At 39.8% G+C, this 21,950-nt stretch overlaps 1 protein-coding gene across 3 annotated transcripts in view; it reads right to left on the bottom strand.

Annotated features, from left to right (window-relative positions):
- The window catches only part of LOC148050624 (interleukin-6 receptor subunit beta-like), a 38,047-nt gene extending 16,481 nt beyond the window's left edge, over positions 1-21,566 (bottom strand). The window contains exons 1-12 of one of the 3 annotated variants that reach the window (XM_087742590.1): positions 21,214-21,566; positions 18,647-18,694; positions 18,401-18,451; positions 14,378-14,489; positions 10,539-10,705; positions 9,433-9,572; positions 6,719-6,860; positions 6,476-6,558; positions 3,795-4,005; positions 1,958-2,116; positions 803-925; positions 59-211 (exon numbers count right to left, since the gene is read on the bottom strand). In XM_087742590.1, coding sequence (XP_087598716.1) covers positions 59-211; positions 803-925; positions 1,958-2,116; positions 3,795-4,005; positions 6,476-6,558; positions 6,719-6,860; positions 9,433-9,572; positions 10,539-10,705; positions 14,378-14,489; positions 18,401-18,451; positions 18,647-18,689 — 1,384 coding nt within the window. In that variant the 5' untranslated portion in view covers positions 18,690-18,694; positions 21,214-21,566. Of the gene's footprint in view, positions 1-58; positions 212-802; positions 926-1,957; positions 2,117-3,794; positions 4,006-6,475; positions 6,559-6,718; positions 6,861-9,432; positions 9,573-10,538; positions 10,706-14,377; positions 14,490-18,400; positions 18,452-18,646; positions 18,695-19,155; positions 19,200-21,213 lie in introns of those variants that run through there. The other 2 variants (XM_087742592.1, XM_087742593.1) reach the window with 2 other exon arrangements.
- Between the last annotated feature and the right edge of the window lie 384 nt (positions 21,567-21,950).

The following is a 21,950-nucleotide window of genomic DNA, read 5'->3' as shown; positions in this document are numbered from 1 at the left end:
TGAAGCTTTTCTGTCATGGCTCTGAGCTGGTGCTTTGTTCTGAGCAATGGTGACTTACCCAGAGACTTTTTCCTCCATGAATCTGTGTAGCTGATCCTGTATCCCTGAAGAAAGCCCAAACAGTCTTCAGCAGCTATTTTGGTCCACTTCACAAGTGCAGAATGCTTTGTGATATTCACAATTGTCACATTAGCTGGACCTGTCCTAGGAACTTAAAAATCGGATAATAATTTACATTTTGCGTCATTACTTGTGCAACAGACATACAAGACTGAAACCTAGCTGCTTCCTAGAGAGCTCCTTGCCTGATTCTAGTTGTCACAAATATAACATAAACAGTGGAAGCGAAAGGAGAAATCCCATAGAGTAAAAAAAAAACCTCATCTTAAACAATACCAAAGTAGGTAGAAACTGCGACTGTCTCATTACAAACACTTTTAGTCCAATAGCCACAGCCATACTCATTTCAACTTGCAGTATAAGACACTACCGAATTAGGATTGGAAAATCTGACTTTGGCTACAGTTAAATTTGAGCTACAGAGAGTAGTAACTGCGAGACCCTCTTTCTGTTATTTTGGTAAGGTCATGTGTAATAATAATACTTCTGTGGACCTGTCAGTAAGGAACAACATTCAGGTCATTCACTGCCAGTGCATAACTGCTAGGACCAAAGGCAATTCTAGCTGGAGAATGCTGTTAAGTCACCTGGAAAAGAAACTCTGTGTAGGATTTATTTTATTGCAGCAGACAGGAAATGAGAAGAAATATAAGGGATGAGGTTATATAAAGGGGAGGAATACCTCCTTCAACTGAGTAAAAGTGGGTCACTCCAAAAGTCTTTTCATGTCTTGTGAAACTTTCACACTGACACACGTCAGATGCATGTACCATTATTTTGTACAACTTATATGGCTGAAAATTGTCTGGAAAACAAATAAAGGTACATCAGGGTTTACTGAAAAGTTATAACTGATAAAGGAAGGGAAGAGAGACAACAACTTTATAGCTTTTCTGTATAGTTCTTAGACTCAAAGCATAGTATAAGTTTACAGTGCTTTACACTGAGTACAAAATATGTGCATCCTTCTTCATTGTCTCTAGATGCCCAATACAAACTATTTCAAAAGCAGAACAAGATATAACATCGGTTTGCTTTTAAAAGACGCCAGATCTGCTTATAGTCTCCCTCTGGAAGGCTTGAGCTGCTGAGGAAGCAGGGAACTAAAATGGCTGTAGATATCTTAGTTCAAGGACAGATATTTCCCCCTCAGCTAGCATATTTAAAAACAAGCAAAACAACTAGATGTAATGTGGCAGTGCAGCTGGTGCAGAAGGACCAAGGAAAACAGTGCATTCATTTATGGAACTCTGAAGCTAAACGTTCTCTACTGTACATAAAAGCCACTCCTGAATGGCCTTTGCAAGAGCCACCTGCATGATTTTAATCAAGATTTTTGATGACTGTCCCGTAAAGTGATCCCTGGCTGCAGCTCATCATGCCTAGCTTTGTAAGCAGAACACTAGAGTTGAGAACTTAGGCTTTGACAAGGACAGCCACTGGGATTTAAAAAAAAAAAAATCTCAGGGAGACTGTAACAGAGCAGTTTATATTTAAAGTTAAGTTTACTTAGGGAACTTTTTTTTTTAAAGCCAGTAGTGTATAGGTCTGCCTGGAATGTGGGCAAAGAGAGACATCATACCAACCACAGCAGCTTAGCTGCATTTTTTTTTTCCCAACTGTGACCAGATGAATCCTGCTGAAAACTCTGCTTTTTACCTGCCTTGCTGTTGCTAAAAATTAGGTGATGTCTCAATGCTGGACAAAGATAAGTGTTGCGCTTATTTGGATCTTCAGTTTGCTCTTAAAAGCAGGATGAAAATCCTACCCTCCCCAACCAAAAGTAATCAATAAGTGAAATGGTGCCTCCATAAGTAGATGTGGTCGTTGCTGTTACCTAGTGTGAAATTTCCAGTAGCCGTAGTTACTATTTTCATGCGCATATCCTCTTTACCAGTTCCCCAGTCAACTACAAAACATTTTGGTTTGTATTCTGGAGTCCAGGTGACAACTGCGTTGCTTCCCTGGTGTTTGACATGGATTTGGCCAGGCAAGTCTGTGAACAAATATACCATGAGAGATCAATAAACATGAAAGCAGTTTTCTCCTCTCTTGCCTGCTTTCTTTCTTTTGCTCTTTTTCAAAGATTATTCCTTAAGTAGTTGTTATTGCAGGTGACCAGTATATAGTAATGTTTACATGGTATGTTAATAAAGGAAACTTAGCATCTAGTCCTTTGCAATGGTGTGTGGGAGCTCCGGTGTTAATTGCTGTTCATGACCTTTAATTTCCCACAATCAGAAAAGGGGAAATGGCTGTTCCAAGCCTCAGGAACAGGAAGCCTGATGTTGCTAAGTAACCTCCTGTGAGCTGCTATTAACTGCTATACATAGAGCAACTGTAAGATAGTTCTTACCTGGGGGAGGAGGAGAAGGGGCTGATTATGGATTATAGCTATATAATTTCATATTTCATATACCTTGCATTTTCTACAAGAATCTTAAACATTTTGATGTTTTTTTAAAGACAGATTATCAAACTAGGAAAGACCTTCTGACTGAAACTAAGGGTGTAGAAGAGCAACCTCTCATTTTTGGGTAAGAAGTGGATCTTGTGGCAGACAGACAAAATTCTCCATTTCATCTCCTGTCTGAAAACCAATATAATAATGTCGAATTAAAGAAAATGGTTGTACTAGCTGAGGAAAAGTTCTGCATGCTGAGAAGGAATTTATCTTCGGAACACACTGAACGCAAGTATCTTCCCAGTAATTCATGATAGATAGAGAGAAACTGCATAGAAGTACAACCATATCTGAAACAGGTGTCTGGGGAGAGCTATGAAGAACAAGCTGAGAGGTTCAGTAAACACGTAGCTGTCAGTCAAAAGATGGCTTGAGGTGGTAGTATATATTTCATCAGAAGAGAGCTCAAGCAGTCAAATGTAAGGGCAAAACCAAATTCTTACGTCTTTGCAGGGCAAAGGAGAACAGAATGAGGGGAGTGTGTTAGAAAATCCTAGAAAACCAATTAGTTGCAGCTCTTTGGAGATCAACAAGGGTACTTGCACACTTGTTTCATTGTCCATGCTATAGCTTTATTTAAAAAAAAATAAATCTTACTTTGGAAGAGAGAAGTTTTTCTTATATTGCAATAACTATACCTCAAGATTATAACAAATGAAACTAGCTTATATTATAAGAAAAACACTGTTAAATAGTTTTATTTTTTACATGAAAAAATTGTCTATTTCGGCAGCACAAAAGCTTACATCTTCATTTGAATATGACATGTGCATCCTATTTATTCCCCCTCCCATGTGTCAGTAGGGATAATACTGAAATAAAGGACAGTAGCAGGTCTCTTAATAGTTACTTAGCTAAAAAACCTTAGATTTGCACATAATTCTGTGAACTTTGTTTAAACTGCTGGCATCTACTTAACTTTGAGAACACTCTATAAGCCCTTTTGATAGGTAGGTCTAGCACATAGTAATTTCTCTAGCTTGAGAAAACAAGAAGTGCTAAACAGAATGTTAAGTTGCTCAGTCTGATAGTTAACTTCTATCAAAATCCTTTCTTAAGAAACAATACTGACTCTCATTATTCAAAAATATCAGCCTAATAAATATTTAAGAGAACGCTTAACCCTATCCCAAAGACTGTCAAAAAGTAGCCTATCCATTGTTCATAAAACTTCTCCACTGCTCTAATGAATGAATGATAAGGTAAGTACCTGTTGCAGAGAAGTCTGGGACAATGTAGATGGCTTGTGGAGATTCTCCTGCTTTGTTATAGGCAGAAATATTAACTCTATAATAAGCCATGGAGAGATTTAGAAGAACTTTTCTCTCCTTTAGAAAGATGCGATTTGCTGAATCGTTGCAACTGTTGGGTATTCTTTCCACATTAACATAATATCCAAGGATGTTCTTACTTTGTGTTACCTAGTAAGAGAAAAAAGGTTATTATTTTATAAATGTTATTATGTCCTGTGCAGAAAATCAAGAGGAATTAAATTGTATAAACAAAATGTCACCTTTAATGACGGGGACAAAATCATAGTGTTTTAATTAGGTTATTAGGAATCAATGAAGCAAAACATTTCCTTAAAATTAAGAGCATGCTTAAATTGAGAGGATTTAAGCACAGGATTAAGTGTTTTGCTTAATTGAGATCTTAGTTATGTGTATCCAATTAGTAACAACAGCAGTGAAGCAGCTGTAATGTTCTCTACATTTCACTGGAACATACCTCTCATAATTAGGAACTTGAAAGTTAATGAGAGGTGTTTAATTGCAATTTATGCCTCTGGGAATCTTGATCTACTAGGCTCTGTTAGGCATCTGGTCTCTTTGAGGATAAATGCTAGTAATTATACTACAACTTTGGAACATGTTATATATCCATTGATACAAATTTTTAGGTGGTGATGGTTCACTTGTTATTTTACTGTCCTAATCTTCATCAGAGATTGGAAAATGAGTGCACAGAAATGGAAATTACTGCAATCTAGATGGAAACTGAACTCAGTACATGAAGGCCTGTGAATTCTGCAAGGATTACTTCTGATATCAAGCTTGTCTGTTACTTCTTGGCACAAAATTAATAGTGTGAAGATACCACAAAGCTGGGAGATTGGATTATCTGAATGAAATAATTGGATACTTTTGGAGTAACATAGACAGGATGACATTCTGGTAAAGCTGCTGGGGGAGTAGTGTTACAGTTCTCTCACCATGTTTTGAAACTGGAACAGGTTTCTGTGTAGGAGAAATAATTCCTAGGATATGTGAAATATGAGCTCTGTTGCACAAGAAGAAACTAATAGAATTTAGCCTTCTTAGCTTAGCAAAATGAGACTGGAAAAGGTTAGCGCTGCTCTATCTTGTGCAGTCCTGCAGGAAGCCCTGTGTTACTTGCAGCCATGAAAGCTATACATGTTGCCTTGTTGGGTGTTCAGGGCTGAAGCCAGCTATCTTGTGCCTGTTGATCCGAACTGTGTAGAGGTTACTCACTGAATGTTAGCAAAAGCAGAGGAGCTATGGCTAGGGTCTAAGATCTTTAAGCTGTTTTCTTTGTTTCAGATCAGCTTAAACAAATATGGCAGCAGAGCTGAAGATTTTTTTTCCCCTCTACATTTAACATGTTAATTTTTGAGTTCAATCCTTTCCTCAGCCCCTTCAATGTTTATTGAAGCTATCTGGACTTGAACCTTATTTGGCATAATAGACTACTGTAAGTGTTATCCTGAATGAAGGTCCTAGACCTGATACTGCATTTAATATTACTTTTTTTTAACTAAAGCATTTAGATGGAGAATAATTTCTTCTCTTAGCTTAACATTTAAATTGGCATGTATGATCTATTGCTTTATCACAAAATGAATCATTTACTGTGCAGCTTTGCCTTCTTCTCAGGAGATAAGGGGAAAAGGAGCTCTCTCATCCTTATCAGGAGATGAGGTGTCCATTTCCTCTGCTGTCTTTTCATTTCCTTAACAAAAATGCATAGGGTAACTGCAAAACTTTCCACATCTTCTGATATTTCAAAACACTGCCAGTCTCTGTCCTTTCTGCCAGGGATGACCCCTGTGGCAAACTTCTTGGAGTTTGTAGATGTTCTTTCTCTCAGAATCTAGATAGAATTAATTAATTTCCACGCAAACACCTCTAGTAACACCCTGCTCATTGAAATTGCCTGTGGGCCCCTTGACAATACATTCAAGACTGTCAGTTGTCCATTTCTTACCAAGAGAACTTCAGCTGGTAAAACTGACTCATTTGCTGTAGTCGGTCAGCTGATAATGACTCCTGCTGCAGAAGAGGGAAAGCCTCTGGTGCGTAGGTTTGACCTTTAAATGTCATTATGGGAAGCATGCAGCTAGATGCTGTTCTTGTAGGACAGAGGCTCTTTTTCTGTTCTGATTATAATGTATTTGCACTTCTGAATTAGTAAATTAGTAGATTTACCAAGCTTTTCTAAAAGATTTTGGTCTCTCAAGACTATGAATGTTCTTTAGGAACACACAAAACACAAGGTTTGTCACTTGTATGCGCTAAAGACTTATGAGGATCTTTCAAGGAAAGCTTAATTCCAAGAGATGCACTTGAGGCACACCAATTTTTAATGCAAGCTGGAAAGAATCTTTATACTAGTCAATGATTCTGAGCCCAGAGGTTGCTGTTTTAATCATTTTTCAAGTTTATAAATTGGTGTAGTTTTTCCTTGCTGGTTTCCAGCACCTAAAACACCACCATACAAATGCAGTGAATCCTGAAGCAAGAGTACAATATGTGATGCCTTTTGCTTTTACAGTGTAGTCTCAATACAATGAGAGTCTATTTTTTTCCTACAAAGTAATATATTAATAGCACGGACATAACAGAAGCTACCCAGACTCAAAGTGAACATTACCTCCCACTTCAAAAGAACACTTCTTCTGCCTGGAGAGGTTTCTGTAGTTGCATTATGAGATATTCTTGGCTTGTTTGTGAGTTCTGGTAAACGTGGAAAAAGATGGGAGACGTGCTCATATGAATCAGTTTGACCTTCATATTTTCAACAGTATCTGACAATGCTATTTCATATGATACAAGATTTGAAAAGGCTTTTACATTCATGTTTATTCCCAGTAGGACAGAACTATATTTCACTTACTGTGAGGGACCAAAATCTCTTTAGTCCAAATGCAAACACAGTGGAGATCATCCTTGGCTATGCACCTGAGCTGAACAACGTATGAAGACATAGCATTTAAATTCGAAATGGTGACATTGACAGCATTGCTTTCTACAGGCACCTAAAAACAAATGATGTTTAATTTATGTGGCAGCAATAAAATATAATCTTATATTAACTGTTTTCTCAGCCAAGGGCCAGTCTTCTGACTGCAGCTCAAAGTAGGGGTTCCTATTATCAAAGAGGAATTACTACACATTTTAGCCAATGTCTTTTCATGCTTTCAAGGCAACAATGTAAGCAATAGTTTAGGTCTAAATATTGCTTTTCAAATCAATTAGGCATTATATATACAGAAAAATAATCACTTAACTCTGAGCCTTGTTGGCATTCTGAAGAACAAGGTGTCAAAGTCAAATTAAATATTAAAAACAAAAATCCCCTTATTGTCAAATGTTACTGTTTGTCTAAACAGATCCATGCGACTGATGTGGTAAGGAGCGTGGCTGGACTGAACGTGTGGCTGCCTACGTCTTAGCATCACAGAAGTAATGTGTATCTGCAGCTGATGATGGCACTGGAGCTCCAGTGACTGTACAGGGAATGGAGATTGTCTTGAAACAAAGACACCACCTGTGTCTAAGGAAATCCCTGAGCTGAAAACTGTAGGAGAAAATATGATCAAAACTTGTTGCTATATGCTTGAACTATTTTACACTCTTCTCCAGATGCCCATTGGTGGCTGCTATTGGAGCACAGTATCCTGCATTAAATGGACCTTTGGTCTGATCAGCTCTAGGTGTTACGATGTTTTTGGTAGAAGTGCTATTGCAGATTGAAATATTTGTTCTAGCATTTGTCTGCTGTGAAGTTTTGTTTTCTTAATTATATATATTTCCTAAAGAAAAAACAAAACCAACAAAACCCCACCCAGATCCCCCACTATTAGGTGACCAGCTCTTCTCTTTGGTTTTCTGCAGTGCTTTCTTTTTTTATTAATTAATTAACTTTGTATACTTTTGCTAATAAAACTAGCTTGGTCACAAAAAAACCCTGCAACACACAATATTACAGAAAGATTCCAAATCTCCTACAGAACAAGAGGGAAGTGAAATGGATTTAAGACCCAAGTGTTAAATTACATTATATGTACGTTAATCCTAGCCTTGATAAATGCTATTTCTCAGCTAGCTTTATATATCCTCTGTGCTTGTATGTCCACACTCACCCTTTCTCTCCAGTCCCATCTGTAAATGCAGCCAACATTCATGTGATTATGAAGAGTTTACAGCCTAAGTTCACAGGATCAGCTGGGACATGAGAGATAATGAATATTCATGACCTGTAGTCTTTCAGTACTTGGTCATTCTAATCACCCAGTGTGGCTGTCTCTACCAGTCCTTCACATTAATAACTTGAATCTCCTGTCTCCCCTGTCTCCAGAACCTGTAGGACATGCATTTTTACTGCTTTTAACTCTGTGTTCTTCCACATGCTGCGTACCAGACTGTCTGCATGTGGTTATTATCTATTGTGCTACCTGGAGGGGTATGCTTGGGTATCTGGCTGTCCTAGAATGGTCTAGGACTTGCATGTCAATGAACAAAGGGACCCTTCCAAGACTTGCATGTTCCTCGCACTAAGAAGAAACCTTTCTTACACAGCCCTCTCATAGTACTCCTCTGAAGTGGCTAAACAAAGCGTCAGCCAGCTACGAGAGAAATGGGAAAAATATCATAGGTCTTCTGATGTAAAGGGAAGAACATGGGAGATTCTGGTGGTACAAAAGAAGTGAAGAGACTCCTAGGAGAGCAGAGATGCCTAGGAAGTGGGAACAGTTGTTTTTTAGACAGTTTTCTTCTTGGGGTTCTGTTCTACCTGATAAACACATATTCTTCATCCAACTACAGATAACAGAGCTTGAAAAACAGACAATTTCAGGGATTCAGTGATACAAATCATGCATATGTGTGTAGCTGCTGGCAAAGCCTTTGCATGATATGCTGGATGGCAAGGGGCAGGATAAGCAGCCATTGCTGCTGTGTGCAGATCTTACTAAAATTATGACTGGTTTTCCACCTCTTCCTTAGTCCCTTTGGTTTTTAGGTACTATTCTCTTGCTGCACCATATTCTCACTGTTGCACATCCTAAAATGCATCTGGTATCACAGAGAAATCATTTCCCTTATTACCAAAGAAGGAAATCTGGATAACTTATGCAAAACAAAAGTGTGTAAGGTATGAATTATTACCTTAAAAATCACAGCAACCTGATCTTTAATCAGTCTGAAAATTTAATGATACCAGCAAGAAGGGTAATATTGTTCATTTAAAGTGTAATCAGGATTTGAGTTTGTATGGTATTTCTGATATCCTCTTCAGCTTTTGCATCGCTGTTGGCTGTAGTGTCTCACTGACAGGTTAATGAATCAGCTGACGTGACGTCTGATTTTTTTTCTGTATAAAACCATTAATCTTTCTTTCCCAAACAGCTTAGCATCTGTTAGAACAAAACTAAGAGACCTTTGTGAGATTTGCCTGCAAATTGCCTGCATGCTGTGCCTCCTTCCTATCCATGTTGTGTGTGCTCTTCAGTAGCATCCTGTTGATGTCCTGCTGTACATGCTATGCACTGCTGAGCCGACAGTAAGGCACCTCATGTTCTCAAGTGATCGTCATCTGGAAGTACTCACCAGTGTCCACCGAGTGGATTCTGTGAGTGCCTCTCTGTATCTCAGTTCATATGGTGTAGGAGTTGCAGGCAGGTCCCACTTTATTATCAATTGGTTTGTGATCTGTTGAGCTTTTATGTTAGATGGTGTCAAGCACTTCCCTAAAATGGGAAATATGCAGCTGTTATAAATGCAAGAGAAGCGGGAAAGCTTTGGTAATTGTCTCTGTCAGGTATGGTTTATAAAAAATAAAAGACTTGGCACAGAATACTTGAATGCTGAAAGACTTTAAGAAGACTGGAAATAAATAATTACTAAATCTTTATGGTATGAACAAAATAGGGTTGTTCCTCTTGCCTTTCTTTTGTGAATGCTTCTACTGATTTCAGGAAGACTCTTTTTCTAAGCAGCTGCTATTCTGAGTGAGTCTGAAAGGCAAAATCAAAATGTCAAGAGTACCTATAATCATGAACTGTATAAAAAATTTCCAGAACGTCCTCCAATTTCAGCAGTGAGAAGCACTGTTTTTTCCTGGATCATGATTACTCTGAGAAGGTGAAGTTTTGGGAAGCTCTTAAAGTTATCTCAGTGATCAGGTACTGTAGGGAATCTTTAAATAAACATCTAAGGGACATAGTTAATAGGATTTATTTTTTCATATCTCCCCTGCAGCACTGTGTAGTGGGTAAGGCCTTTGAAAAGAGCTGAACTTTGAAAACGTTTCTCAAAATGCTAATGCTCTGTAACAAGGATTCCTTCAGCGTATGGTACTGAGTCAACCTGCTCTTTGTAAACCGATAAAGAAGTTGAGAAAACCATCAAAGACAGCACAGGAAGCTGGTTAAGTACTGTACACTGTATCTTTATATATGATCACTATGTATTTTTCTGGATATGATTACTTTATAGTCTAGCAACTGATCTAAAGTAAAACTCTTGTCCTGTAAAAGCTGATAGACTTCTGCTATTGAGTTCAGTAAAGACTTAATCCAAGGAAGTCAAACTGCAGGCAGATTAGCTCTCTGAATCAGTAAAAATAACAAGTATATATTGGGAGTTACAATTTTGGAAATAATCTTTAAGAAAATGCTACCACTGCAGTAATATAACTCGTGAAGACACTGTACCTGCTTTGCTCGGTGTAACTGAGATATTCTTTCCTTTCACGCATCTGTCATGGGCGTAATTCACTGCTATCCAAATAGATGCAGATCGCTTCATGTAGAGATCCTTTCGTTTTATTGTGATGGAAGATGATGATGTGTTTCGTTGAAAAACTCTTGGTATTCTGTCCCTTTGGAGAAAAGGAAGCAGAATGAAAAACAAACATTTTATTGGATTATAGTTACTCTTTCCTCCCCCTGCCCCAGAAAGCATCATTACAGCAATTGATAGTTTTTCACGTAGCTATATACAAAACTCAGTATCTTGAAATCTCGAAGGCGAGGCCTGAGCAGCTTGAAACAGGAAGTGTAATTCCAGTACCCTAGTAACTCTAGGAAACTTAAACCTGCAAATCCTTGTTGTGTAGTGGGTAACTTAAATTCCTTAAACTTGTAAGGCACAGCGTGAGACAAGACAAAATCTGTATAGCCTTCTTTTGTACTTACAGTCGGATATAAAGAGCATTTAGAAGGTATAAAATCAGGTTAGAAATTACTTCATAAAGTCTATTTGGCACCTAAATTCCTTCTGAACAGCAAAATTTCCCAGTTACCTGAATCCAAATTACTGCAAAGGTATGAAAAACCTCTTACGAGTTATATGCCTGTATTCTGACTTTTGTTCCTGCAAAGTATCACAGTTTGACAGAGATATTTAAATGCCACCTCAGTCCTCAGCCCTGTAGACTTCTCCTGGTATATGTAATGCACACAGCACAGAAAGTCCAAGACGTTTAAGGCCTTACATAGGAGACTGTGTTCTGCCTAGGTTTTTTTTCCCCACTCTCTCTCATTTACTCTCTGCCACACACAGGACAGGTTTTTTTCAAGGTTAAAGCTATACCAGTTCAACCTTCTTAAAGAAATGGGTTGGCATACTAATTGCCTACCTACACATTTCAAGTATTAAATGTGCTGATTATGATACAATATTTAATAACTGAACAAAACCACTTGAAGGTTCCCCTGTCTTCTATTTCAGACTAGTTGTGAATTAGCCATTAATATTTCAAAGCATGATTTCAAATCCTTGGTTGGAACTTCTCTGTGGGAGTGTTTTTCTTTAATCCTTTTCTTCCTGACATCTAAATCACAAGGAGCAAGGATAAGGAACAATTTCAATGTCAAACTGATGTTACTTGCAGAAAGGAGTGATGTCCTCTTCTAGGCAAGCAAAAACCCTTTCAAAGGTGTTTGTTTTCCTTTTAACCCAATAAAAAAGGAAAAAGGATGTTTTTCTTTAAGACCACTGGGTTGAAGCCTAGGACACTGAAGTTCAAGTCCTGGCTCTGGCTTGGGAAAATCAACATCTCTATGAGACTATTGCCTCCCTCCTCCCCCACCCATCTCCTCTTTCAGTCTTTTTTTTTCCTGCCTTCTCTGTTCGGAACATCAACCCTGCAGCCTAGGAACAGCACGGTCTGATTTTGGCTGAGGACTCTAAGAGCACCTAGCTTACAAATACTTCATCTGATAGTATCTCTAGAGAAGCAGAGCCATTTCACAGGTGCTTCTCCCCTTCCATGAAACTGGGGCTCCTGGAAGACCCAAGAGGCACAACAGCAAACACAGTGGGGTTTGGTGCTTATTGCAAGTTGGCACCTGCTGCTACCTCCAGTGATAAAATACTGAAGGTGATTGGGGGAGTAACCTCAGCCCTGAGGTGGTTGCTTTGCTCCTCTACAATATGCAGAAGATCTCGCTGGGGAATTTCCCAGTGTAGTGATGTTTCCTTAGCTTTAGGAGATGCTTCTAACCACAGCTCTTTTTTAATGCAGAGTGGTGGGTTATGTGGCAGAATAATCAGCAATGAGTATCAGAATTTGCCAACGGCATACAGTGTTGTACCCTGTGTACCCCATGATATGGTCTCATGGCAAAGATCACGGCTTCTGATCTCACTTCTCTCTTTCTAAACATACCCTTAATCTCATGGGAGATCCCAAATATGTAGATAGAAAATGAGGAAAATCCACTTTGTAATGCAGGTACTGAGACAGAAATCTGCTGGGGTTTTTTTTGTTGTTTTTTTTTTTTTTTAACAAACCAATGGACAGATGTTAATTTAATCTGCCCATCTACATTTTACCCGGCTTCTTTGTTTTAGCTTTCTCAAAAAAGTCACAACTGAAGATACCCATATTTTAAGATAATCAGTTTAAAATTAACCCTACAAGTTCATTCCATCTATTAAACCAATACTCAATAATTCAGAATTGCAAGAAAATACTTAAAATTCTATTTTTCTTATGTGCCACATCTGACATCTCCTTGGATACGTGGTATAATGTTATATACAATGTGTAATAAAAGTCAGCTTAGTGTCTGGTTGTTTGTTTTTGTTTGTTTGGGTTTTTTTTAACTTTGAATGCACTGTTGAATATTCAATGCAAGTCAATAGATGCAAATAAAAGTAATTGATTAAGGTGATCTTTGGCAATAGTGCTTCAAACAGTGGAGGCATGGAAAGATGTATAATGACTCTTTGTACTGAGTTTGCGTGGCAAGGTTTTGGTAGCAGCAGGGGTACAGCGGTGGCTTCTGTGAGAAGCTGCTAGAAGCTTCCCCCATGTCTCACAGAGCCAATGCCAGCCAGCTCCAAGATGGACCTGCTGCTGGCCAAGGCTGAGCCCATCAGTGACGGTGGTAGTGCCTCTATGATAATGTATTTAAGAAGGGAGGAAAAAACCTACACAATTGCAGCTGGAGAGAGGAGTGAGCATATGTGAGAGGAACAATTCTCCAGATGCCAAGGCCAGTGAAGAAGGAGGTGGAGGAGGTGCTCCAGGTGCTGGAACAGAGATTCCCCTGCAGCTCCTGGTGAAGCCCATGGTGAGGCAGGCTGTCCCCCTGCAGCCCATGGAGGTCGACAGTGGAGCAGATATCCACCTGCAGCCTGCAGAGGACCCCGCGCCAGAGCAGGTGGATGCCCGAAGGAGGCTGTGACCTTGTGGGAAGCCCACGCTGGAGCAGGCTCTTGGAAGGACCTGTGGCTCCATGGAAAGGGGAGCCCGGGCTGGAGCAGGTTTGCTGGCAGGACTTGTGACCCCATGGGGGACCCACACTGGAGCAGTCTGTTCCTGAAGGACTGCACCCTGTGGAAGGGACCCACATTGGAGCAGTTCATGAAGAACTGCAGCCCTGGGGAAGGACTCACATTGGAGAAGTTTATGGAGGACTGTCTCCTGTGGGAGGGACCCCAAACTGGAGCAGGGAAAGAGTGTGAGGAGTCCTTCCCCTGGGGAGGAAGGAGCAGCAGAGACAACATGTAATGAACTGACCGCAACCCCCATTCCCCATCCCTCTGCACCGCTGAGGAGGAGGAGGTAGAGAAAATCGGGAGTAAAGTTGAGCCCAGGAAGAAGGGAGGGGTGGGGGGGAAGGTGTTTTAAGATTTGGTTTTATTTCTCATTATCCTACTCTGATTTGATTGCTAATAAATGAAATTATTTTTTTCCCCAAGTGAAGTCTGGTTTGCCCATGATGGTAATTGGTGAGTGACCTCCCTGTCCTTATCTCAACCCACGAGCCTTTCATTATATTTTCTCCCATCCAGCTGAGGTGTGGGAGTGGTAGAGTGGCTTTGGTGGGCACCTGGCATCCAGCCAGGGTCAACCCACCACACTCTTACCAAGCTCTTACCAAATCAATAGGTATTGATGAGATGTGAAGAAAGATTTTGACCAGTATTGTGTAATAACCTACAATGTGATGAAATATGTTGGAGCAAAACTCTGGCAGGTAGAAATCATGCTGAACAGCAATGACAGCTTGTCATTTTCTGAAATGACTTTTAGACTTACCATTTTAAGAATACGGTATAATTAATTGCATTCGGAGCACTGGGTACTGGCAGCCAGGTACAGGTTAGGTCCTCACTTAATTCTTTGTAGCATACCAATTCATTGTCCCAATCTGCAAGATGAAAACATGTGGACTGGAAAAGACACATCACAGGCAACTGTTTATCATTAACCGGTGTGAGCTGACTATGAGAAGCAAAAGCAAATACAAAATAGGCTATACCCTTTTGTGCAACAAAATAAGAACTAGCTGTGTAAGTCCTTATGCCATGTTTACTCTCAAGGCAAGTAGGTCACTAAAGCTTAGAACAAGAGACAGGGACATTTAGAAAGGTTAAACCTTTTCAGTCCTAATGTTTCCAAGTAAAACCTAGTTTTCCTACATGAAGGTAGAAAAGGATTATTCTTTCTGTGTTTTGTGATGCCGTTACCAGCTGTTATGTGCTCAACTACACAGAGCTGAAATGCTTGCTATGGTGTTTCCTACCGCTTTGGTATCATTACACCTTTGAACTGTTTTTCTCCTGTAATAGCGACATCTTGCTTGCTGCTTGCCTCTGCACTTATTTAAAGCTTAATTTTTTTTCCCCTCAATTCTAAATGAAATATCTTTTATACATCTGGAAACACTACTGCATTCTTTGGCACAAAAATTGCAGAAACAAATTGCACATATGCAAGGAAGCATTACTAGCTTTGAGGAAAGCTATTGCAAGGTAATGTCCTTAAACCAGACGACAAAATTACTGTGAACCTCTTGCCCTAAGAGACTTTAGATTTCTATCTCCTAGCTCTGCTCTCATTTCACACTGTTCCCATCTGACAGACAGTGCCTGTCTTGCCACTGTGTTTCTGGAAGCTTTCAATTGTTTGCTGAAACTTGTACAAAGCATTGGCTTCTGGTGGGTTACTCTGGATCTGGGGAGCAAGCCCCTTCCCTGGAGGAGTTCCTGTGACTTGGGAATCCTGGAGATCCAGGACCATCTGCCTTGCACGGGTGGGAGGCACTGTTCACCCACAGGATTATAAACCAGAGTTGGCAACAGCTCTGCCTGGAGCAGCTCATCAACTGTTAAATACAAATTTATAGATGTTTTGAAAGCATAGGCCAGAACCGACTGCACGCACCCTTGTGAAACATCTTAGAAATTAAGGCCATGCAACTAAGTTGAAGGTAAAAAAGAGAGAGGGGCCGCATTTTAGTGAGTAACACCAAGGGCCAATGTGATGTTTCCATAATTTCTAACTGGCAAGAATTACCGTGGAGTTTCTTGCAAAGCATTATACACTGCAGCGTAGGACTAATTATCAACAGTAGAACCAATTAACTAGACTCCAGAGTTACTCCAAAACCATCAGTCATCTCTATCCAGAGTTCAGAGTAATGCACTATTGCTGGAGAAAAAAACATATGCTGCTCATACTGCCAGCTTCATCGAGATCACATTATAAAGCAGGACTCGTGCTTAATTTTTTGAAAGAAAAATACGGGGGTTTTTTGCAATTGAACATATACATTTTTCAACTGAAGGGAAATTAAATGCTGATGACATTCTTAAAGGAACTCACTTTTAGTATCTAGTGGTTAAGTGTATTTCAGTATTTCAAAAATCCCTTATCAGAAATGATAGTGATAAAATATGACTGTTTTCTTTTTGCTTTGTGTCTTACTGTCTGAACTATTAGTTCAGAAGAATCAGACATGATGTCTCAAAGTACCACCCACACTTCTAAAAAAAGACAGAGAAATATTTTTTTTTCTCTTCAGAAAAGTAGATAAGGATCTCAGCAGGTACAGGATACCAAGGGTGATAAAAATGAGCTTTTGCTGATGAGTCAAGTCACATGTTCTTTACACCTATTAGATTTAATAAGTTGCCAATAGGCCTATCAAACTTGAATAAGAAATGTTTTGATTTTTGATAAGTAAATATGCATATTTGGAGTTGGTGTTACAGCATGGTTATGGTATCTCATAACCTAGGCTATAAGAGAAAAGATCAGTCCTCCTCTTTTCCTCATTCAGAGCCATTTCTTCCCACAACCTGAGTTACAGAGTATCCTCGGTATTGTTCTCATCATTCAGATGGCAGCTGTATGTTTAAGTTAAAAGTTGATTTGGACCAAAAACTGTGTCACATGAGTGTAGGTCAGACTTTAATACCTCACCCTCTGACACTTCCTTTCTCCTACTAAAAGAAATGTGCTTTTCTAATAAAGTTATGCTGCATCAGTTTAGGTGTGTGCAGTTTCCTTTTGGGAAGGTAGAAATCAACTCTTCCTTGTTTCTACAGCAATGTGAATAATTATTGAATTCTTTGCTTTCCTAGTCTGACCACCAAACCAAATCTTGGCCACGTCATCTATGGACATGGTGCTCTAACAACTGGGGAAAGTAGCAGCTGTTCTCACATTCTTCTCCTGTTTTACTCTGAATTAAGCCTTTCATTTACTTGGTGTTTCTTTTTTGTTGTTGTTGTTTTAAAGAAACACCTGAAAACAAAATCTTTTTGGAACTGCTGTAACTCTTCATGTCAATATGCTTGTAACATACTGCTCCTGAAATTATTTGAAATAACAGTTCCGGAGACAGTGACGAGAAGGAAACATTTTCCCTCTTCTACTAAGTTTCTACTACTTTATTCCCCAAATAATTTCTGTTAACTGAGGTCCAAGTGGTTACCACAGCATGGCAGACCTGGCTCTGCTTATAAAGAACAGGGTCTGCTATTGCTCCTCACGCTCTCAGTCTCAAAAAACTTCTGACTTTCTCTATGAAATGATAGTATTAGAATAGACAAAGAAAAAATAGATTTTATGTGTGGAAACAGTGTATTAGCTCAACTAAGACCCCAGTGCACCACCCTGCTGCCAATACACCAAAATTCTATGTTACTTTCTCCAGAAGAGCATAATGAATGTTACACACTGGTTTTTTTTCATTTGTCCTATTTGTTGGTATTAGTGTCTACATGCACATTCAGTTTTATCCTAGTGCTTTTTTGTCTTACTGTACTGCTTCCCCTTAAAGAACATGCATATTATCAGTTCTTCCCAGCCCTAGAATAGTAGTAGTCCTGTACCATGATTGTCCTTAAAGAGCTAGGCAAAGAAAGAAAAAAAAATTTCTCTCTGTTCTAAAGGCATCACAATCCACCTTCTTAAAAAAAAAAAAAAAAAAGCCAAATTTTTTCACTCTAGAACTTCTTGTTTTTCTTCCTATTGTATGTGGTGTTCTCAGTAATACTTTAGTATAGACTTTGGTCTGATTGGCTAATAGCAAGGACAAGAAAATTATCTGTGGCTAATTTCAGAAAAATATAGTCCTCCTGATGATGTCTTACCTAGTGCCGCCATGTGCTCATAAACCTGTCTTCTCTGCTGTGGCTCTTAGCAAGTAAGATCTTTCTGCCTTAAATACATTCAGCATGGAGCACATCAGATGACCACCAGCTGCTGTGTAATAACATCTACGCAAATGCGTTGGCCTGGTCCTTTTTGCCATTAACAGTAACTTATCAGTTAAATGTACAGCACAAATAATTCTCACACGTAATCACGCCGGATTCTGCTGCCTTTTGAAACCATGTTAATTTGTCCAGAGGCTGCCCACCAGGCAGGATTTGTTCATACTGGCTGGTCACCCCTACGCAGCCGCAGCCGCAGACGCTCTGCCGTTACACAGAGACGCCCTCCCTCTCTGCCGCCCCGGGCGGTTTGCCCCTTCGGAAACCTGCAGGCCTTTCTTTGCAGGCAAACCCCCCCGCCTGCAGGCGGCTCCGCGGGGCGGGGGGCGCGCGGCGGGGCGGGGCGGCCGCCAGGCGGCGCCGGGGCACCGGGCGGGGCGGCGGAGCGCGAGCGCGCGCGCGCGCGGCCGGGGGGGGGGCGGGGCCGCGCAGCTGCTGCGCGCGAGGAGCGCGCGGCGGTGCCTCACAGCGGCGGCGGCTGGGCTGGCGGGTTTCCTTCGGCAGTGACGTTCGTCTTTGCGATGAAGCAGGTATTACGTGAGGAGTATTTACCCACCTGGGAGCTGCTGGCAAAACGGGAAGTCCCAGTTTATGCAGTTGCAGGAATCTGGGGAATAAAACGGAATCGTTTAACAAGATAACTGTAAAAGAAACAAGAAAAAAACATTACTGGCTGTTGTTTCTCCTACCCACAGAACTTAATTTGGTCATGATTTTGGTCGTACAGCCTTGGCTGTGAGTAACGTTACGAATTTTTACTGTTTATAGACAGTAGTAAGTTATGCAGAAAATGAAAACTCACCTGTTGCAAATAAAAAGATAGCCGCGAGCAGGGAGTTCTTCATCTTCGCTGTAAAGAAGCATAATGATTACCATCAACATTATACTGCCTTCAGTCTGTTTCTCACACTTCCTCTTCAAACTTCCTATTCATTCCACTACCTATAATGTTACTGGCTGAGCACAAGTAATAGATAGCTTTATTAATGACAGTGTGAGGGACACTTGAGCTCTAAGTTATTGATTATACTTATGAAATCCTAACAACCTTTCTGAAAAACAGAAACTTTGTTCCCCACTTGGTGTTTGTTCCACACTTGGTGTTTGTAAGAAGTCACAGGGAGATTCTTAACAGTGTCTGAGATCCCAGCAGTGCAAACCAAATTAAGCTTATATAGGTACTTCAAATTCCTTTGAAAATCCTAGCCTAAATGTCAATGTGAATTAGAGATATTGATATCAATATAAAGTAAGTCAATACGAATACTGTAATACGAATGCTTTGATGCTGTAGAAATAATAGCAGAAGACCCTGCCTGTCTTCACTCTCTGATTTCTTCCCCCATTCAAAGTAATGTCATCACTGCAAGGACACTGTATCTACATTGTTGGTACCAACACTTAGAGCCCTAATGTAGACAAAAATCACCATAGTTGTAAATCAGGTATGACTATAAACTCCACATCTATTAAGTCTGATCAGAGCACATTTAAAATAACTGTGGGCACAGAAGCCACCAGAGCCACCATTGCTGTTGCTGCTAAAGCAGTAAAGGGAAATTTTCAGAAAATTTCACTACTGTGGGAAATTTCCCTTCTGGGCTTAGATAACGGCAATCAGAGACTGGATTCAGACCTACCTGATGATAGGCAAATTATTAACTTATCTTGGCAACCATGGCATATTTCAGGTTGAGTATTGAATAGCAAAAAAAATTCTGTTCAAAATGAATCACTTTCTTAAAGAGAGAGAGTTACTGGCATACTTCTGAGCCTGGTCTATAGTAGGAGTGGGTGACTAATGCACCAACTGTATCTTATCAGATTTTCTGAAGGGCACAGTCATGAAATGCAGGTGAATAAGGAATTCTACTGAGTGTTACAGGGAGTTTCCTAGAGATGAAATCGTTTGGGCTTGGGAGTAAGCTCTGAAATGCTGAAGGGTGGTAGATACAGTGTGTGTGTGCAGGTTCAAAACCCCTCTTATCTGAGTGACCCAAAAATCAGCCTTGACAACGCTTCCCACAAAGAACAGCCAAGAGGATAGTGTTAATTTATGAGCAGTAAGGAAAAACCGACAAAGAGAAAATGCAAGACATACGTGAGAGAGATTTTGACAGCGCGGCTTGAAGAGTTAAAAGAGACTCGACGTAGCATAGAAGTCAAGAGATGGAGAAAACTATATGAACTATATGCATTGGTTTGACGTGATCAGGATAATCACATTTAAAATAACCTATCTCAAATGCAAACCACGTAAGTAATGCAATGCAAGAGCAGGAAACTGGATTCAGCATGCAGAGAATTAGCATATAAAGAGAGAAATAAACCCAATAAGGCAAGTCCATATTATCTTTGCTGGAGCTCTACGTCTCAGTATGAATGTTATCATCATTTAAAGAAAAAAGTCAATTGTAATAAGGGCAGAAAATACATTGACAATCAAAATAGCAGAGGAGAGAGAATCTGCAAAACTGGAATTTGCCATAGGAGTAAGAACCCATTTTTAATTATAGTTCAGCTATCAAGTTGCCGTAGTAACCTTTTAATGTATAACAAAAGCTGAATTACTATTTTTGAGGTAAATTTTGCACAGAACCACTTTTTCAAATGTTTAATATTTCAGATCTTTCACCGCTATGAACTTGTATCAGAATTGTAAATGCCTTAAGTTTTCCTGTTATTCAAATGAGGATAAATTATGCCATCTTCTGTGATATGCTCAAAAGTGCAGAACAACTGGACGATACCACCAGCTTTGCTTCATTTGTGACATAAATGGTTTCTCAGGCCTAGGTTTATGCATTATTACAGATGTGGTTTTCTCTGAGTAGTTCTCCTTTTCACTTGTTTATTTAAGTTCTGCAGTAAAAGGCACAGCAGGCTCTTGGTCTCCCCAGAATACAATCTTGAAATAAATGAACTCTATTTAGGATTACATCATGTAAATTAATAGAAAACCCAGAGCATCCTTCTTTGTTCCCTGCCTCAATTTTATCTGTTAACTGTTACACTTCAGAGGAAAAACAGGCAGGCGGGCGTGGTGAGGAATATGCTGCCCATCCCCTCGTCCTGCTCCATACCTGTGGAGCTCCATCTTTTGCAGCCTTGCACATCACAGGAGGACTGGTCAGACTGTGAGCACATTTTTTGCAGGGGACCCTTGTGCCCATGAATGCTAATGAACCAGAAGGGACCTGAAATCTTCTTTGCTCAGAGTCCTAAATATGTCCCAAGACAGTTTGGGTTATGTGGGACCAGCAGCCTCGTTAAAGCACACTCAGAACACAGTGGGCAGCTGAAGCAGTATGTAAACTGCAGAGACAGGGCATCAGCAAAGCAATACTGCATTTCTATTTGAAGTCTTACCTTGCCTGAAGTGCAAATAGTTGAGGTCTTCATTTTCTCCTGGTTGAATCTGCGTGTATTTTTGCTAGCTCACTGTTTCTCTGGTGAAACGTTCAGTTCCAATTGACTACAGTTGATCTGTTTCAGACATATTGTAACAAATTCAAAATTGTAGCAAATTCAAATTCAATTTTTGCCTGTTAATAGTACATGCTGAAATCCTGTATCTTTCCTCTGTGGATCTAAAGTAGAGCTACACTATTTTTCACAAGCTATTTCTCATATAACTCTGCTTCCGATAAGCAGACCTCCAGGTCTGTAAAAGATCTGACAGATGCTTACAGAGTGTTTTTTTTGCCAGAGAAATACATGAGTATCTGAATTCAAAGAGCAATTCTCATATGGTCTTTGGAGGAAAAAAAAAATCCCACTCAGCCCTCAGCCACACCCCTTGGGGGAAATTTGCTGTGATAGGGAGAGCCTCCACCACACACTCTTTCATCCTTTCTGAGTTCAAGTTACATTGTGGAGCAGCTTATCATTCAAACAGTTCTATGCTATCTTACTGAAAGTCACAGTCTTCACCCTAACACATCAGCTGAGCAGAGACCATAAAAAAATTTATATAAGAGATCTGCCCTGGAGGTTTAAAAAAAATCCAAGTACAGATGAAGCATAAATGTCACTGAATAAGCTAGACAGCCAACGCAGAATGCAGAAGAACCAGAGATTTATATATTTGGGTGAAAATTCCTTTG

This window comes from Nipponia nippon, unplaced genomic scaffold, assembly GCF_047370975.1.
Source record: "Nipponia nippon isolate SJK-2023a ecotype South Korea unplaced genomic scaffold, ASM4737097v1 scaffold_8, whole genome shotgun sequence".
Taxonomy (NCBI): Eukaryota; Metazoa; Chordata; class Aves; order Pelecaniformes; family Threskiornithidae; genus Nipponia; species Nipponia nippon.
This window is presented reverse-complemented; position numbering and strand designations above follow the sequence as displayed.